Source organism: Ochlerotatus camptorhynchus, unplaced genomic scaffold, assembly GCF_037179485.1.
Source record: "Ochlerotatus camptorhynchus isolate MF236.1 unplaced genomic scaffold, CSIRO-AGI_Acam_v1.1 ptg000788l, whole genome shotgun sequence".
Lineage (NCBI taxonomy): Eukaryota > Metazoa > Arthropoda > Insecta > Diptera > Culicidae > Ochlerotatus > Ochlerotatus camptorhynchus.
Genome location: NW_027041253.1, coordinates 646941 through 665588, shown reverse-complemented (window position 1 = coordinate 665588; position 18648 = coordinate 646941). Strand labels below are relative to the sequence as shown.

The 18648-nt window shown below is 41.4% G+C and overlaps 1 protein-coding gene across 1 annotated transcript in view; it reads left to right on the top strand.

Moving 5' to 3' along the window:
• Positions 1-680: 680 nt before the first annotated feature.
• The window catches only part of Drak (Death-associated protein kinase related), a 379771-nt gene continuing 361803 nt past the window's right edge, over positions 681-18648 (top strand). The window contains exon 1 of the mRNA XM_065238458.1: positions 681-2362. Coding sequence (XP_065094530.1) covers positions 2232-2362 — 131 coding nt within the window. The 5' untranslated portion in view covers positions 681-2231. The remainder of the gene's footprint in view (positions 2363-18648) is intronic.

Below are 18648 nucleotides of genomic sequence, written 5' to 3'. Positions count from 1 at the left end.
TCTACTCCTCAGAACAAAACTGGTTAACCCAGATTTTGACAACTCCTTACTTGATACAAGAATGGGTGCCGTCTACCCAGTCACTGGGTAGATTCAGAATAGCGTGTAAGCTAATCTGGCAGCTAAAATTGTTTGTTGGGATTGCCCCTTTTAAAACATAAACCTCCACATAAATGTCAAATCTCGCTTTCCGACAGGCCGCGTGCAGTTTTTGGTCGTTTACTTCTCTCGTTCTGTCTCTCTCTGCTCCCTGATGAGATTCGCGAATCAAAATTCTCTCGCTCTCTCGTGCTTTTTTGATGCAGATTCTTTTCTCTCTTCTCTTTCGACTGCTTCCAGCTGACACTGTGCTGTGTGTAGAGCGAGGCGACTGGCGACGAGGATGACGGAAGATTGTGGGCTGCAGCCAGGGATGCCAGGTTTATTTTGAAAAAATCTGGCAAAACCCGAAAAAAAAGTCTGGCAAAAATCTGGCACAGCAAATTAACATAGGGAATCTGCCAGACTTCTCAACAACTTTGTCTGTTGTAATTCAACCTGCTGGCAACCTGGCAACGCTGGCTGCAGCAAGCAAGCAACGGCTGCAACAGTAGAAGCACCAAAAGTTGCTCTCCGTTCGATATTGAACCGACCGACCGACGGACCAACCGAGAGTTTCGTGAGTCAGTCAGAATCGAACGTTGTTCGCAGTTGGACGCGCACGCAGCACCAATAGGAATATTATTACACCATACTGTAGTTACAAGTTCTTAGTTAGAATACTAGAAGTGTTTGTCGTACTGTTAGTAGAAACGAAAGGTTCTAATAAGAAGAAATTAATACGGTTCTAGCGCCAAACAGTAGCGAAAATAATATTCTCCGCGGGCGGGCGTGGTGTTAAAACTGTTTTTTTTTTAAGAAGATTTGTGTACGAAAAAGTTACTGTTCACACGGAGTGCAAGTTGGTCCTAGGTGAAAAAGGATCTGCCTCTCCCTGGTCAGGATTGTGTGCTTTTCCCGTGTCAGTTTCTGACAGTGACAGGGAAATCAACAGACAATCGGAGCTCCCAAGTGTTTCTGTGTGCGTTCGTTTGTCTGTGAAAGGGTTTTGTGAATGTGAAAGGCCCTCTGGCGGTGCTGCTGCAACCAGAAATAATTCAGCAAAGAGCACCACACTGAAGAAGAGGAAACGCAACAGCAGCAGCAGCTAGAAGAAGAAAGCAAGAGCGAGACACGACGAAGTCTACATCCGGTCTGCTCGAACGAACGGACGGACGGACGGATCTGTATCGAACGAGTGATATTGTTTTCGGGAATTGGCGAAAATTTATCATCCAGTCCTGCACGGGTTTTTTTTTTTATCAGTGTTCATCCCCGGAGCTGTGAAACAAACAAGATAAGATATTCCTCTATTCCGGAGTGGTGTGTAGTGCACTTTCGAGATAAAGGTGTGAATTTTGCAGTCACACAAAACAGCAACAGTCTGCTCCCACTGGGGTCTTTAAGTGTGTGCGTGTTTGCACAAATACCCGCATAGAAGAGCTTAGAAAAAAAGTCATAAAATAATATACATACACGCGACAGCCGCAGCAGGCCAGGTTCCTCCAACAAAAAGCAAAGAGACTGCTGCGAAAGAAACGGGCCGGAGAAAAAGAAACGATCACAGGCGCGGGCTTGTGTGAGTGTTGCAAGGGGAAAAAAGCACCAACAGCAACAGCAGAAGACAAGAGAGAAGGCAAGGCAGGATTGTTTTCGATTTTGACGAAAAGCAGCAAAAGAAAAAAAAAGATCGCGATCAAAATCTGCAATTTGCAAACATTTGCGCGCAGCTCCCGAAAAAGGTTCCGAATTTGTTTCAGTGTACGGCATTGCCCGTATGTCCAATGTTTCCCCTCCTGAGGCAGAGTCACGGTAAAGTGTACGACAACGACGGCGACGACGACCAGTGTGTTTACATTGAAGCTTGCCTTGGAAATTAACATAAGAGTCGCTATCTATCGCAGAAGTCAGAGTTGTGTGTAGAATTATCGAAAAATATACATCCCTACCGAGTAGCAGCCGTGTAAAGTTAGAGGTCATAGGCGAGTTTTTTTTTCTGTTGAAACCAAGTGCCAATATCTAGAACTAGATTTTAGAGGAAAATACCAAACGGCGCCAAAGTGATTTGTTGAATCAGTGTGTGCAGTGTGTGTGTAACAAATAGCTAATTAGTGTGTAAATAAATCGGAAAAAAAAGAGTAGTAGACGCAGATATGTTACTACCGGAAGGTTTTCGACACGTCGGAGATGGCCGGCTGGACGTGGACGAGTGCCGACTGCAGCAGCTGCGGGTCCAGCAGGACTTGGCCGAGATCTACGACATCGAGGAGAGCTGGTTTGCAAAGTGAGTAGCGGGGAATTATTGCGGTTACAGGTTGTGGGATTGTGTGAATGCTTTACTGAAAAAAAAAACCAACTTCCCAAAAGTCTTCATTATGTTCCTTCGAAAACCATAAATTTTCTACGACCATTTTTGTTTCGAAATCCTCTGATTTTTCGTTAAAAATTACTCAATGTACTTGAAGAAGACTTTCTAACGTTTGTTGGTCTTAATTTCTTATGGAAGCCGTTTGAACTTTATTTGAAAGATTTCAAATCTTCTTCTGGAAGTCCTTTGAAGTTCTTCTAGAAGCCTTCCGAACTCGCTTTATAAGATCACTGTTCTGTCCTCTTTGAACCTTACTTGAAAGCCTTCTGGACTTTCTGAAAGCCATTCAGAGTTCTTCTGAAAGTCTTCCGAATTTACCTCACTATGGAAGAAGTCCTGTGAATCATCGTTACTTGCGTGCGCAGCAAGAAGATGTCCGACGTGGAACTCTGGAACGCCATCCTGCAGCTAACGAATCTCATCACGGGGCAGCAGTAGCAGAAAATTGAAAATCGGGGAAATCCGATTGCTGGCAGTGAGGAGATTATTGAGTCCTTGGCAAGCGGGATCCAGGATTTCCAGTACGATCCGGACGGAGGAGTTTTCTCCGATGGCTGGTATGGGAGGTACATGGATATTTTGACGTAGGACTACGTCTTTGATTTCTATATGGGGGTACACTTTGTGAAAACCGAAAATGGAACATGTAACAAATTAAGAAAGATTTTGAACGTCAATAACTCAGCTGCCCCTGGTCCAATTTCAATAATTTTATCACCAATCGATCAGAAATATGGCTACGCATCGATAACATTGCTTCCGAATATTGGTTTTCGACAAGAAACTATTGAAAAACTGGTAAATGTCCAGCATTGTTCAAAAGCGTCGAATTAACTAACAAATCCACCAATTACATACATGCATATGCTGCTTCCCCAGCACAGTCGTCAGAGAGTAGTAAGTAGACGAAACAAGTCGAAGTGGCATTCGCCTCCGATTCTCGGGCGCGTGCGAATAGGGAGGATGGAATTGCGTAATATTTTGCACACTCATCGCCATATTCAGAACCAAACGCAAAGTTCTTCAAGATAACCACCATCCGTCGTCTGGCTCGCCGTGGCGGTGTCAAACGTATCTCCGGTCTGATCTACGAGGTGTGCTGAAGGTGTTCCTGGAAAATGAAGTCCGTGGTGCTGTCACCTACACTAAACACGCCATCAAGCTTACACCAGTAAAGAGTTGGAATAGAATTTATCTGTGCTTGTTTGTCCATATTCATACACAAGCCCCCAACGACCACACAAAATGCTCTCCAGAGTTGTAATCTTGTAACCAAACTTGGAAGCAGGGGTACAAGTGATTTTGATTGATTCTCTTAATCAACTTTCTCTTTGAAAAAGATTACTACAAATTTGGTACGCCTACAATTAAAAAACGGAAAGAGTTGAGATAATAGATAATTGATCAATTAAAAGAACTAAATGCTCTTCACATTTATTCCGTCCATTAGCGGTCCTACGTCAAGCTTCCGTTCGTGCCCCTAGGCACAGACCCTTCTACTTTTTACAAAGGACGGCCAATCCCTCGATGACGCCACCCGTGTGACATTGCTTCTTGACAAGCTAAGCACGCCTTTGCACGAGAAGTATGTCAACATCATTCTTCCCAAGTACCCCCGGGACCACACCCTGGACTAGACCGTCGCAATACTGAATAAATTTTTCGGTCGACAGAAGTCGGTTTTTCATTCCAGTATGCAAAAAGTGACGCGGATGATTTCACATCGTGAACAAACACTGTGAAGCGTTTGTGCTGTTCAAGCTCAAACCGGACCATTTCAGAGCTCTCCGTTTTGTCTGTGGACTCCGGGATGCGGACATACGAGCCAGATTGACTTCAACACGACTCAGCGTCCGACATCACCATTATCTCAGAAGAGACATGGATCAGCATCGGACAGCCACCCACTCAACCGACGGAAGAATCTGCAGTCACAGCTCCTGGTGGCAACCTCAACTTTCTCGCCAAGTTCCAGACTGAGATCACCATCGGAAATGTTACCAAGACTGGTCGATTTGTGGTCTGTGCCGATAAGCAGCTTGGTTAACGTCGTTCACCATCGTTCCGATCAGTTCATCACTGAACTCAAGTAACAGCTTCCAGAGGTATTCCGATGCACAAAAGCACAAGTGAAGCTGTACCTGAAGCCCGACTTACGTCCCATCTACTGCACGAAACGACCAGTAGCGAACGCTGCACTCCCCAAGGTGGACGCATAACTAGAAAGGCTCCAGAACAACGGTATCATTTCTCGAAAAATGTCGTTTCGCACTTTCCAAGATCGAGTTCCTCGGACACATCGTGCAACAACAGAAGCCATTTCGAAAATGCAGCCTCCGAAGGATGTCCAGCAACTCCGCTCCTACCTTGGTGCTGTCTACAACTATGGTAGATTCGTGAAGCAGATGAAGCAACTCATGGCTCCCCTGGACAACCTCCTCAAGAAGGATACACGCTGGAACTGGACCAAGGATGGCCAGAAATCTTTCGAGCAGTTCAAGAACATTCTACTTCCGACTGTTTACACATTACGACCCGTCTAAGCAGATCATTGTTGCAGCAGATGAAGTGAAGTGATGGCAATCGCTCATGCCTCTCGCTTACTGACCCCAGCAGCGATGACCTAAGAACAAGTGGAGAAGGAAGCATTGACCCTGATGTGCTCTGTCACTCGTTTCCACAAGATGCTGTATGGACGACACTTGCTCCTGCCAATCGATCATCAACCGTTGCTCACGGTTTTCGGCTCAAAGAAAGGTACCTGTTTACACAGCAACCGTACGAACTTTGGTTATGCAGATTTCCTGTCCCGGCTTATGCCATCGCATCATAGACCCGATGAGGATTACGTGATAGCCGCCGTCGAGTCGGAAGCCAAAGCAATTCTCAACGACACCATCAGCTATACTTTCCAGTCACGCACCAGATGATTGTGGCTGAGACGCGAAAGGATCCAGTTCTTCAGCAAGTGGTGAATTTCCTGAACGAAGGTCGGTCAGCATATGCGAGGCAGATTTCTGATCCGGATGTCAAGCAGTTTTTCGCCACACGAGATGGACTTCAAGTCATCGACAACGGTGTTTTGTTCGGCGATCGAATCGCGGTACCAACAAAGTTTCGCAAGCGGATCGTTTGTCAGTTGCATCGTGGACACCCAGACATGGACCGGATGAAGTCTTTGGTCCGTAGTTACATCTACTGGCCCAATTTTGACGACGATATCGCTGAAGCAGCCAAGTCCTGGACAAGGCATGGTGGGCCGAAATTGTAGTAGGCCCTTTAAGACTCTTGGACTGGACTAGGTTTTCAGGATACAGTTACTTTGAAGAACTATTGAGCGAATTTTAGATTATTTTTCCAAAGCAATTTTGAGCTTATTTTAGAATGAATTCAAGAGATAATGTATTTCCGATAATATGGGGATCTTTGTGATGAAATATAAGCGAGTTCTGACTAGAACTTCAAGTCAATTGTAAGAGTTCAGTGTATTTTTTTTTTTGAAAATTCCATGGCAGTTGTGAAGAGGATTCTACTATCCGTGAAAAATAGCAAGGGAATCGACTTTTGAGGGTACAATTCCGAAGACTGCCGTTCATATACTGGCGACAACGCTCTGATGATACAACAAAATCCCACTCCAAGCTCCTCCCCTGATCCTATCCTTCGACAATGTACCCCTCTAATCTCGGGTCAGCCGCTAGTATTCGGCCCAACTTCTACTATACCTAGAATTAAGTAAATTTAGTTACGAAACAATGAATTATCGGCTCCGTAAAGCTAACACGATTGACCCTTTCAAGTAAATGAACTGGATTTAACAAAAATTAAGCTTATTCCGAGGATAATTTCAAGCGCATCTCAAAATTAATTTCTAGATAATTTTAAGGGGAATTCCATGGCAATTTTCCGAAGAATTTAGTGGAAAACTCCAAGTAATTCTGAGGTGCATGGAATTTGTAAGGAGAAATCAATCAAATTTGAAGGAAGCTTCAGTGAATTCTTAGAAAAAGTTTAAAATTCGAAGAAACTAAGGATTAATTTCATGAATTTTTAGAGTCTGTTGAGAATTTCTGGACTCTTATAAAACAAATCAAGGGACTCCCAGAGAGAATCTCAAACTTATTTTAGAAGAATTCTGAAAAGAACTCTGAACGGAAATGATTTAAAAGGAAATGCTATAATTCTGAAAAGTTGTGAGCGAATTTTGATTGACTCAACTCCGACTTATCTTAATCCCCGAATCATACAATTCGTCTGAAACTTCCCGAAAAAGACGCGGACACCAATAAGAGCCTTCTGCAACCACTCCTAATGGGCATCTCACATTTCCTAGCTAGAACATCTGCCTCCAATAAAAACACATCAACCGAACGGAGCGAGGAGCAAAAAATCGTCTGCCAAACGCCGAACAGCCTACCATCAAGATTACTATCTACTTCCCTTAGGCTTAGGATGGGTCCGAATCGAAGAAAGAGAGCAGCGAACGAAATACCGAGCGAAAAAGGCAAGATGGCAGGTGGCCAACGGTGAAACACTGGGTTACTTCATATTCCCTTTCTGATTCTGATTCGTTCCGAAAAAAGATTCCAAAACCGCTGGCTGCTGATGATGATGATGATGATGACTCTCAAGGACGCGTGCGTGTGTCCCTGAACCGGGTTAATCCTTTCACTTGTAGTGGCTTCGATGGCTTTTATTCTGACAATGTCGGCGATGGTGGCCGGTAGAACGGTTGTCACACGTTCAGTTCAGTTGGAACATTACGCAATCGTCGCGAGAAATGACAGTCATGAAACAACGGCTCATTGTCTGGAATGGCTCGCGTGATCCGCGATCGCTTTAAGCACACGGATTATGAAACCGGCCGACTGTGTACCTGACAATTGACGGTCAGTTCTAAAACGAAGGGGTACACTCGAAATGTGATTTTCAATGTCAGGTCATAAAGTACGGGGGGTCCCCAAAATTCTTCCTCAGTTCAGTCAACGATTGTCATTTTGCTGATTCCAATTTTCGCCACTAGGTGGTGGTGCTTGGAACCAAATGTTTTAATCGCTAGAAAATCCCTCATTTCTGTTTCGTGTGCATGCATCCATTCATCATCGTCAGAGCAATCACGTAGCGACACGATGATGACGATGCAGTCGCATCAAACTGAAAGGAGAAATGCTAATGTACAACACGTACATATATAGTTGGTGGTACTGAAGCAAGAAGCACCACCAGACCAGCAGCAGCAGCAGCATCATCAGGTTGAGGTTATTGATTAAAAATTATACGCTTCGACCGACCGACTGCCACTGCTGTTCCATTAATGAATAACCTCATCTCTCTCTCTCTGGATGGATGCACTGGACGGATGCTGGTAAAACGAGTTTTTCGTCTAATTCTAGCCCTTCGAAGAGGAGGAGGGGAATAGAGAGAGGGGAGGGGGGTTGTACTTGTTTGATTAGAGCACAAGGCTCGGGGGGTTCGTCTGCGTCATAATCGGTCATCGTTGTACCTGTGATTTTCCCCTCTTTCACGACGATACGAGAGGCATCAATTAGTAGGGACTAGCTGTGCACAAATTTGCATCTCCCCCCGTTCGGAAAGGGCGTTGAACTGGTCGATGTTGAACTGTCGAAGGGGGATGAGCAGCGGACGATCCGGACAGTGTGGTAGTAGAAAGTTCGTTGCGATTGGACAGTTTTTTTAGAATATGATTTATGCGTGAGGCAGAGCAGAGAGATCAGGAGGATCTGCGATGACAGAATTGGAGCGGAGTTTGAAACGATCCAGACATAGCGAAGAAAACAGGTAATCCAATGAATCATAGAAATTAGGAAACTTTCATGAGAATTCCAAGGGGCTTCCGAGAACGAGTTAGTTTCAGGATCTTTCAGGAGAATGGATTGGAACTCCTATAAAAATTCCTGTCACAGGAAACCTACAGGGAAATTTTTTGAAACTTCTTTAAAATATTGAAAGAGCCTCCAAGGAACGTGCAAAACGTGCTAAGGAAGCCCTGTGACTCTAAAGTAGGCTTAGTGAATCTTTCAGGTTTGTGTCGGGAAAATTTCAGGCTAACTTCATAGAAATTTCAACAACCAGGGAAATCAAGACCTCTACGGTCAGAGCGGCCAAAAGAACCCCCTGGGAACAAGACTACCATGAAATTAATTATAGGAAACTTCCAGGAAAGTTCAAGGGACTTACAAAAAAAATTAGGGAGCCTCCACAAGACGTGCGGAAAACATAGCGAGCCTCTGCAGTAGTCTCGAGCTAGGCACGGGAAAATTTCACGGGAATTTTCAAACAAGTTCCAAGTGAAGATCACGAAGTCACCAGGGGAAAAAAAGGTGCACCACGGCAAAATAGGGGTCTGAGAAGCAGACTGACAAGAGATACTAGAAAGACTGTAAAGATTTGAGAGAGTTGAGAGAACCAGAGAAGTTAGCGAGACTAGGGAGATCAGAACAGTCAGATAAACTAAAAATAAAAGCTCCAGGAACTTTCAGGAGAATGGATTGGAACTTCCATGATCATTTCTTTCACAGGAAATCTCCAGGAAGGTTTTTTGGAACTTCTAAAAATGTTACAAGAGCCTCCACAGAACGTGCTGAAATCCCTGTGAGTGTCTAATGTAGGCTCAGTAAATTTTTTGTCGGGAAAATTTCAGGCGATCTTCAAAAGACATTTCAGGGGATGATCAACAAATCACCAAGTATATCTACGGTAACACAGCAACCAAAAGAAACCACTGAACAGAGAAAAAAAATTGACTGTTTAAGGAAATCGCAGCAAAACCCCCGGGAACAATACTCCCATGAAATAAATGATAGGGACCCTCCAGGAAAGTTCAGGGGACTTGATAAAAGTTGAAGGAGCCTCCACAAGAGGTGCAGAAAACATAGCGAGCCTCTGCAGTAGTCTCAAGCTTGGCACGGGAAAATTTCACGGGAATTTTCGAAGAAGTTCCAAGCGAAGATCAGGAAGTTACCAGGGTAAAAAAGTGCACCACGGCAAAAGAGGCCTCCAGCAAAGTTCAAGGGACTTATAAAAAAAATATGGAGCCTCCACAAGGCGTACAGAAAATGTGCATAGAAAACATAGCGAGCCTCTGCAGTAGTCTTTGTGTACGTTTCAAGTTTGGCGCGGAAAAACATCATGGGAACTTTCAAAGGATCAGGAAGTCACCAGAATGACCGGAGGTCAGAGGAGCAGATTGACAAGAGAAACTAGAAAGACTGTATAGATTTGAGAGAGTTGAGAGAACCAGAGAAGCTAGTGAGACTAAGGTGATCAGAACGGACAGACATACTTGTCAGATAAACTACAAATGAAAGTTCTAGGATCCTTCAGGAGAATGGATTGGAACTTCCATGAAAATTCTTTTCACAGGAAACCTCCAGAAAAGTTTTTTGGAACTTCTTTAAAATATTGTAAGAGTCTCCAAGGAACGTGCTGAAAACCCTGTGAGTCTCTAAAGTAGACTCAGTGAATCTTTGTGTCGGGAAAATTTCAGGCGACTTCAAAATAAATTTCAGGTGATGATCAACAAATCACCCGGGAAATCAAGACATCTACGGTAAAACAAAAACCAAAAGAACCCACTGATCAGAGAGAATCGTTTTGAAAGTAAATTGTAGCAAACCCTCCGAGAATAATACTTCAATGAAATTAATGATATGGAACCTCCAGGAAAGTTCAGGGGACTTGAAAAAAGTTGATGGAGCCTTCAGAAGACGCGCAGAAAACATGCAAAGAACAAATAGCGAACCTCCTGGTTCGATCGAGGAATTTTCCAAGTTTTGAGCACAACATCATTATGCCTGAGAAACAGTTCAAGATTACAGAAAAGCCTTAGATAACTCTACAGTTGTGGAAGTGCTCGAAGAACACTAACTTGATAGAAGAAGATGATTTCAGGGAACATCCAAAGGAAGCTGGGAGGATGCTTAATTAATCTCTATAGATTAGGCAAGGTGGCCTCTATACCGAAAAAATCGGGAACTAACCGGGAATCGAAAATAATCTTGGAATAACCGGGAATTTGATTGGATCCGTGATTGGATTTTTTTGGTACCTTAATCGAATTCTGATAATAATTTTATAAGTCCGGTATCCCGAATATTTCTTCAAGCGCAGATTTTTTTACTGATCCATCCTACAGGATATCACAAATTAAGTCAGAGATTTAAAAATAGCCATTTCCCTGTGGAGAACGACTGTCTTTTGAATATGTTTTGTTAATTTTAGAACGTTTGCAACATAAATTTTTCCGTTACAGAATCTGTAAAATGACTTCATTTCTGGGAATAAACGTCCAGATATTTCCAAGCTTGAGATCGCACATGTCTTATTGGTACGCTTTTCTGAAATGTCAAGTCCTGTAATCTTGAACAATTTTCCAAGATTTGGATCTTGAAATTTGGTCTCAATCAAAGTCTTGTTAATTCTGGATCTTGTATTTCGCTGTACGGAACTGATTTCAACTTACCTCGGGATATCTTTGCAAATGTTTCAAGGGTTTCTTTAGGTTCATTCTAAATTGTCTTAAGAATTACTTTTAAGGACTACCCTCAAAAATCTTGTAATTCCGTCCGGTATTCCTTGGAAATTTGCTTCATAACAGTCTCGAAATTCAACGCAGAACACTTAAGCAGTTGCCTCCAAAAAACTCTTGAAATTCACTCTACATTAAACTTCAAATCTTCTATCTATCTTCTCTATCTATCTATTTTCTCTATCTATCTATCTTCTCTATCTATCTATCTTCTCTATCTATCTATCTCATATCTATCTATCTCCTATCTATCCATCTATCTATCTATCTATCTATCTATCTATATATATGTCTGTCTGTCTGTCTGTCTGTCTGTCTGTCTGTCTGTCTGTCTGTCTGTCTGTCTGTCTGTCTGTCTGTCCGTCTGTCCGTCTGTCCGTCTGTCCGTCTGTCCGTCTGTCCGTCTGTCCGTCTGTCCGTCTGTCCGTCTGTCCGTCTGTCCGTCTGTCCGTCTGTCCGTCTGTCCGTCTGTCCGTCTGTCCGTCTGTCCGTCTGTCCGTCTGTCCGTCTGTCCGTCTGTCCGTCTGTCCGTCTGTCCGTCTGTCCGTCTGTCCGTCTGTCCGTCTGTCCGTCTGTCCGTCTGTACGTCTGTCCGTCTGTCCGTCTGACCTTTATATAATCGGAAACAACTGAACCGATCGGCGTGAAAATTTGTATGCAAGGGTTTTTGGGACAGGGAAAGGTTCTTATGGTGGTTCGAAACCCCTCCCTCTGTAAAGGGGGGCTCCCATACAAATGAAACAGTCATTTCTGCATAACTCTAGAACTAATCAAGCAAATGGAACCGAATTTGGCATGTGGAGGTCATAGGGGGTAGCCCCTTAGATAAGAGGGGGGGGGGGCTACAGACAATATAGCATGCTTTGAAATTGGGGTATACACTCAAGCTTATATTGAATCCCGAGCCAGGCCGGGCACAATCAGCTAGTATATATATATAAAATGAATTTCTGTCTGTCTGTCTGACCCTTATAGACTCGGAAACTACTGAGCCGATCGGTGTGAAAATTTGTATGCAGGGGTTTTAAGGGCAGGGAAAAGTTCTTATGATGGTTCGAGACCCCTCCCCCCTCTGTAAGTGGGGGGGGGGGGGGGGGCTCCCATACAAATGAAACAGAAATTCCTGCATAACTCGAGAACTAATCCAGCAAATGGAACCAAATTTGGCATGTGGAGGTCTTTATGACTCATAGGAGGTAATCCCTTAGATAAGGGGGAGGGGGAGGGGAGTCTACGTACAATATAGCATGCTTATTTTTTTAATTGGCGCATAAACTCAAGCTAATATTTAATCCCGATCATGGCCGGACACACTCAGCTAGTTCTTAATAATTCTCGCAAGAATTTTCTTAAAATTCTCCATAGTTTTCTTTATAATTCGCTTGGTATACTCATCGGAAATCTCTTGGTACGCCATTGATAATTTAGGAAAATATTCTCCCAACACTTTCTTGAATGTTACCTGAGGATTTCCGTGGGAATTACTTCTGCATTACCTTGAAATTCTTCTCAAAATGCCTGGGTATCAACTACCTGGAAAATCAGGGAATATCAGGGAACTAATTTTGGAACCTGGAAATTCCGGGAATCGTAGGGAATTTAATTCAAATTCAGATAAATATTTCTTTATCTCAGAAACTTATTAACACTCCGAACACGATGCCCCCGGTAAAATGTGTAACGGCAAATTGGCAATGTTTGAAAAATCATTGCTCAGCAATTTGTCGATCGAATTTAAATCTATTGATACCGAATAAACCCTTAAAGTCTGTAGTTTGAAGTGGTGAAGATTTGTAATCCATCAATAAATGTCTGGGCTATGACTTTTTAAACATCGCAAATTTGCCGTTACACATTTTACCGGTGGCATCGTGTTCGGAGTGTTAATAAGTATAACTGACTTCGCTAGTTTCCAACAACTTAATTAATCGATGCAGTTGGAGGATGGTTCTTCATTTCAAATTTTTAGGTAGAGAGAGTTCTTCTCCTTCTTCTTCGTATTTCAAGCTTATTGCATATCGCATATTAGCTTTTTGCGTGCTCTCAACTTAGTGTTCTAGATGCACTTCCACAGTTGTTGAATGAGAGCTTTCAATGCCTGTACCATTTTTGCATTGGTATAATTTTTGTGGCAAGTCCAATCATATTTCTATGCCCAGGGAAGTCGAGAAATTTACCAACCCGAAAAATGCCTAGACCGGACCGGGAATTGAACCCAGCCACCTTCAGCATGGTCTTGCTTTGTAGCTGTGCCTTTACCGGCTGAGCTAAGGGAGGCCCCTGAGCCCCTGAATGAGCTAAGGGAGGAAGTAGAGAGAGTTGCGTCTCTTAATAGATGTTTCACACATAACCTTCCAAAATTGTACCCCCTGATTTTCAATGATTCGAGTTTTTAGAACAGAGCTACCCTTTAGCTTTAGGATGAGTTAAATAAATATGTATAGAAAGGACAACTTCAACGATAGAAGTGAACAAGGTTAGTTATGTTATGAAATACCTGCATTTTGGAAGATATACTGAACAGCTACTGATCTAGTAGGTATCCAAGATTTTAAATATTGAGAATTTACTGAACATACCAAATGGGGCCTCCCTTAGCTCAGTCGGAAAAGGCTGGTTTCGATTCCCGGTCCGGTCTAGGAATTTTTCGGGTAGAAAATTTCTCGACTTCCCTTGGCATATAGTAGATTGTTCTTGCCACTCAATTATACTAATGCAAAAATGGATAAGCAATGTGCTTGAAATGCGAAGAAGAAGAAGAATGAACATACCAAAATCGTTTCGGAGGTTAAACAACCTATAATTAAAGCACATCACAGCAACAGTCGTTGGGGAAGTCACCTTAAAATGCTACGTCATTTATGCATTTTGTAAATTTGGTTAGTTCGGAAAATAAGCTTCTCAGTCAAGTTTTAATACTGTGATGATGTTGCTATTGCTGTTGAGATGGATTTTACTTATAAAAATCGCTGCTTTTTTGATTTCCGACTGAAGAAATCCGGCCACGAATAAGCGTTTTTTTGCGAAGCTGGGTCTCAACATGGTCAAAGAAAAATAACATTATAATGGGATTAAAGACAAGTGTTTCATATGCAAGATGTAGGGGAACTGAGTGAATCTCTGGCCCTAGCGTTGAATTCAGAAACAGTTAGAAAAGAACTTTTAAGGGTGAGAAAATTTCCATGCCAGGGACCTCTTCTCGTATCATTCAGTAAATCAATGTAAAAAACGGATCACGGAACTGAAAATTTTCTGCGATTAAGCAAGGATTTTTTGTAGATCGGTATCGAGATGGTTGCAGTTTCCTTCAAACATCGCTTTCAATCACAGTAACATCCCGGTTACTGCTTGAATTTGTTACTACGTTTAAAATTTGTGAGTTTAGACGACTCTGCCTCCCGGACGGTTATACGTGTGTGAGTGGTGGTTTTCTCGCTTTCCGAGAAGTTTTAGAATCAAGAAAGAAAACATGATTCATCATGTTTGCAAAATTGAAAGCATCAGAAGATTAGGCGCTGCGTGGTTTTATTGTTTTTCCCGGACCAAAAATTTGTGGCATCGCGAGTGAAAATTTTAATTTCTTTTTATTTACGCGGTGATGAGCACGGCGCTGATCTATTATTAGGGTTTTGCGATGTGCATTGCTTTTGTGCACGGAGTGTCTTGAAAAAGAAAAGTGAAGAAAAGTGATATTTGGTTGTTGTGTGGTTGGAGTGGAGAGAAAAATATGCGTGGAAGCATCGGGAATGCGCTCCCGGGTGAAGTGATTTGATGAGCACGTTCCAGTTGAAGATTGTTGACAAGTGTATTTGTGGTGATGCAAATTATGGTTTAGATGACGCATGGCTTCAAACATTTTGTGTATCCAAATAAAACATATTACATACTAAATACGCACAGGGCATCGTCTGCTGACCATTGCCGCGGGTATATCGTGGGAGTCCCAGGTACCCGGTTCAAGCTTTAGTTGGCGGCGGTGGCTCTTCTTGACCTTCTATCCCCTGAGTAGTTAGTGTGAATAAGGGCGTCTATGTGATGTTTTGCTGTACCTGTTGTGGACATCTAGTGCACCCTGTTCCCTTAACTTGTTGAGGACATCCTGTCTTGCCTCAAAAGTTACCCTTTTTGAAGTACTAGTCTTCACAACATAAAGGGCACCATTACGGAGCATGAGATTTGATCAAATTATTCGCAGTTCTACTTGTCCAACGCCCCCGGCTGGGTGAGGGATAGAGGATGACACACACACACACACACACGTTTAAAATTTGTGAGTTTAGACTAAGAGGCACAGGCATTTCCGTTTTTGGCAACACGTGATTTTTTATCTTTTTTGCATTCTATAAAATGTATCGAACGCTTTATTCAATTTGAGATTGTACTGGACCATGCTTCATGGGTTAGAGGTTCATGTGCTATTTAATGAAAAAAATTTCCAGAAAACACTAGCACATTTCTGAGGAAAGCAATAGCTGATGAGTGTTGCCCTTGCGAGGATCTCTTGGAATTTTCTTGAAATTGCTTTTCAAATTTCATCAGAATCTCCTGAAACACCACTCAGAAAAACTTTGGAAATATGTTCAAATTTCCTGTAAAACCCTCCCGGAAATTCCTCAAATATCTCTCAAAATTGTTATGAATTCTTCAAACTAGCTTAGAATTAAATCCCCTTGGAACTATCGTCCATAGTTCCTTGCAGCTCTACTCGGAATTTCTCTTTCATTAATTGATTGATCAGTCATCATTTTCAGTCATCATTAGGCGTAGTTTCTGGATTGCAGTCATATTATGATTAGTTTGGTCGTAGGGTTAATTCTCTTTGAATCATCCTCCGAATTACCTTAGAATCCTCCCTGAAATTCCTTCTGATTTGCAAAAGTAGACTCTTCAGAATTATTCACAAAGGATTCACTTTTAGTTTTCCTTAAAACAATGCTTGAAAAACTTCTCAAGATTACCTTAAATTTCTGGTCAAATTGCAATGAGCATTTCCAGCCCAAAATGCAAACCGGTTGGACATGAGTGTTTCCGATTTGAATGAACCATTGGTCACATGTTCGCTTCAAAGGTTGCATTTTTGATCTAAATATATATATTTATTTTTTTTTTCTTAAGAGTAATCTTTGAAAAAGACATATTAAAAAAGGGTTGTATTATTTTTCAAAAAATCATCACATGAAAATGATTGATCTGATCAAAACGACGTCTGACGAAAAAAAAAATGTAAGAGGTTGTATCCAAGACACGACCGTAGATTTGACGTGCTGGGTATCAATATTCGGCGACTGTGTTAGGGAAACGATATATGATATAATATAATGTGAATTCCAGAATTAACTTGGAATTCTGCTCTGAATTATCTTGAAATTGTTCTGGAATAAATCAGAAAACACTCCGCGTAATAATTATCGTTGAATTATTTTTGGAATTTCCCTGCAACCCCTTCTAAGAATTTCATTGGAATCCTTCTGTTTCAGGCGGCTGGTTCGGAATCACACCGACAGTTCGCTCACCTGAGGACGGGACTGAATCTTCTTCGCAAAAATTATCGTAGAAACTCTTCTTTGTCAAAGGTTCTTGAAAGTATACGGGTTTTATTTAACTTATAAAAGGAGAATCAAACACAGCTATACTTATCGGATAACAGATTTTATTGAGCTTGAATCAACAGTGGTTGTTAGGATAATGAATTTTTTTTTATTGAAGTCTTCCTCATGGCTGACTAGTTTCCAACACCTTCGTAGAATTCCCTTGAGCCTATCCGGAGACTTTGATTCCTTTAAAATTAGTTTCAAAAAATTATTTTAACTCTATTCAAACCAGTAGAAATCTTTCAAACTTTTATTTAGAAACCCCTTGGAATATTTAAAAAAAAATCTTTCTAACTATCAAAAATTTGCTTTTCACAACTCCTTTTTGAATCTTCTAAAATAACCTAACAATTAGAACTTGCATTCTTCTCCACAGAAATCCCTCCAAATTCATCTAACAATTTCTAAGGATTTCATGTCAGAATAATTCTGAAATTTTTCTCAGAACTTCTCCTTCGAAAACTGTATTTTTATCCTTCTCAATATTTTTTTTGAAATCAACACTTTGAATTCTTTTAAATTTTACTAAAAATTCCAGGGTTGTCCGCTAGAGTATATAGATTGTTCTGTAATTTGTTTTCACCCTTAAAATGCTTCCAAGTCTCAGAGCGTGACAATTTTGCGTGTGTTCTTGATTTTTTTTAAATCTAACTGGCCAGTGGTGGCGGGGGGAATACCCCTCACCATCCCTCTCCAACGGGGGAGTTTGGTAAAGAGAGATGATCAAACCGAAAGTTTTCCTTGCTCGCTTTCTACTCTCTATATGCAATTTTCACACTGCCGTACTCTAACGGAACTATCAATTCTATACTTTCATCTCCTCATCGATCGTATAAAAATTACCACTTTAGTCTGTTATTTGAAATTAGCATCTTCAACTATGTAAATCGTTGACTTCACGCAGAAGTAATACAAAACATGTAGTCAAAGTATATGAATGTAGATTATTTAAAATTTAAAAGGTACGTTTGCTGAAAGACCTGTGTATTGAATTGATTGATATTTGAATGAGCAAGCACTTAACATCGTCAATTTGTTTCATTTTACCCCGTACGTCAATTTGCCCCCACTTTCCCTAACAATCTTAGCGAAGGGTAAGATTAAAAATCATTTAGATTGATAAGTTTGAGAATTCACGTTTAAAAACCAAAATATTTAGTGAAATCTGCAGGCTGACAAAATCGGGAAAGCACATTATTTGAAATTTCAACACTTTTTTTTTAAATTTGCATTAAAAATAATAAATTAATAATAACATTGTCTAAAAATTCATTTCGATCAGAAGTGACATTTTCGTGGTACAACTTTTTGAGAATTACAATGACGCCATTTTGAATAAAATTACAAAATCCAAAATGGCCATGACCCTTAACGCACAATTTGCAGTGTTTTATGCAAATCGGAGAAAGCCGAGCTTTTTCGATTCGTCCAGATATTTTTTCCATGAGCATTTGAAGCTTTCTAGAAGCAGTACATCCATAGAGGTAACTCTAAGACCAGAAGGTCCCGAAGAAACGTTCTCAACTTTTTGGCTCAGCTCTGGTACTCTCTTCGGTCCCAAGCTAATCGATGCACCCCTCGAAACATAGGAAAATCCTAGAACCCCTTATTTTGTCTGTCAAACTTTCATAGTGAATCAACACAAACATAATGTAGTACTAGAATTTCTTCTAGAATGGGGTACGTTAATCGATGTACTTGGGATAAATAGGCTAGTCAAATAGTGAGCCAATTTCAAAACGATAGTTTCGTATTGATTGTTGGTACATCTCTTCACATGTAAAGCCAATATTTTCGTGGTGGCTGAATATTAATAACCACGCAATGTATTAGGTTTGAAACGGGAATTCCAAAATGAAAATTTAGTGGCCGCCCTGTATAGTAAGCTGTTTATGTGAATCTGGGAAAAAGCGAAAATTTAATTTATTAAATTCAGCAGCCACCCTGATTAGACAACCTTAAGCATGTAATAATGGGAAGATAGCTCAGTGTTGTGATTTGAAAAATTCAGAACTTAAGATTTGCTGTAAACATAATGTCACAAACCATTCGGGAAATATTCC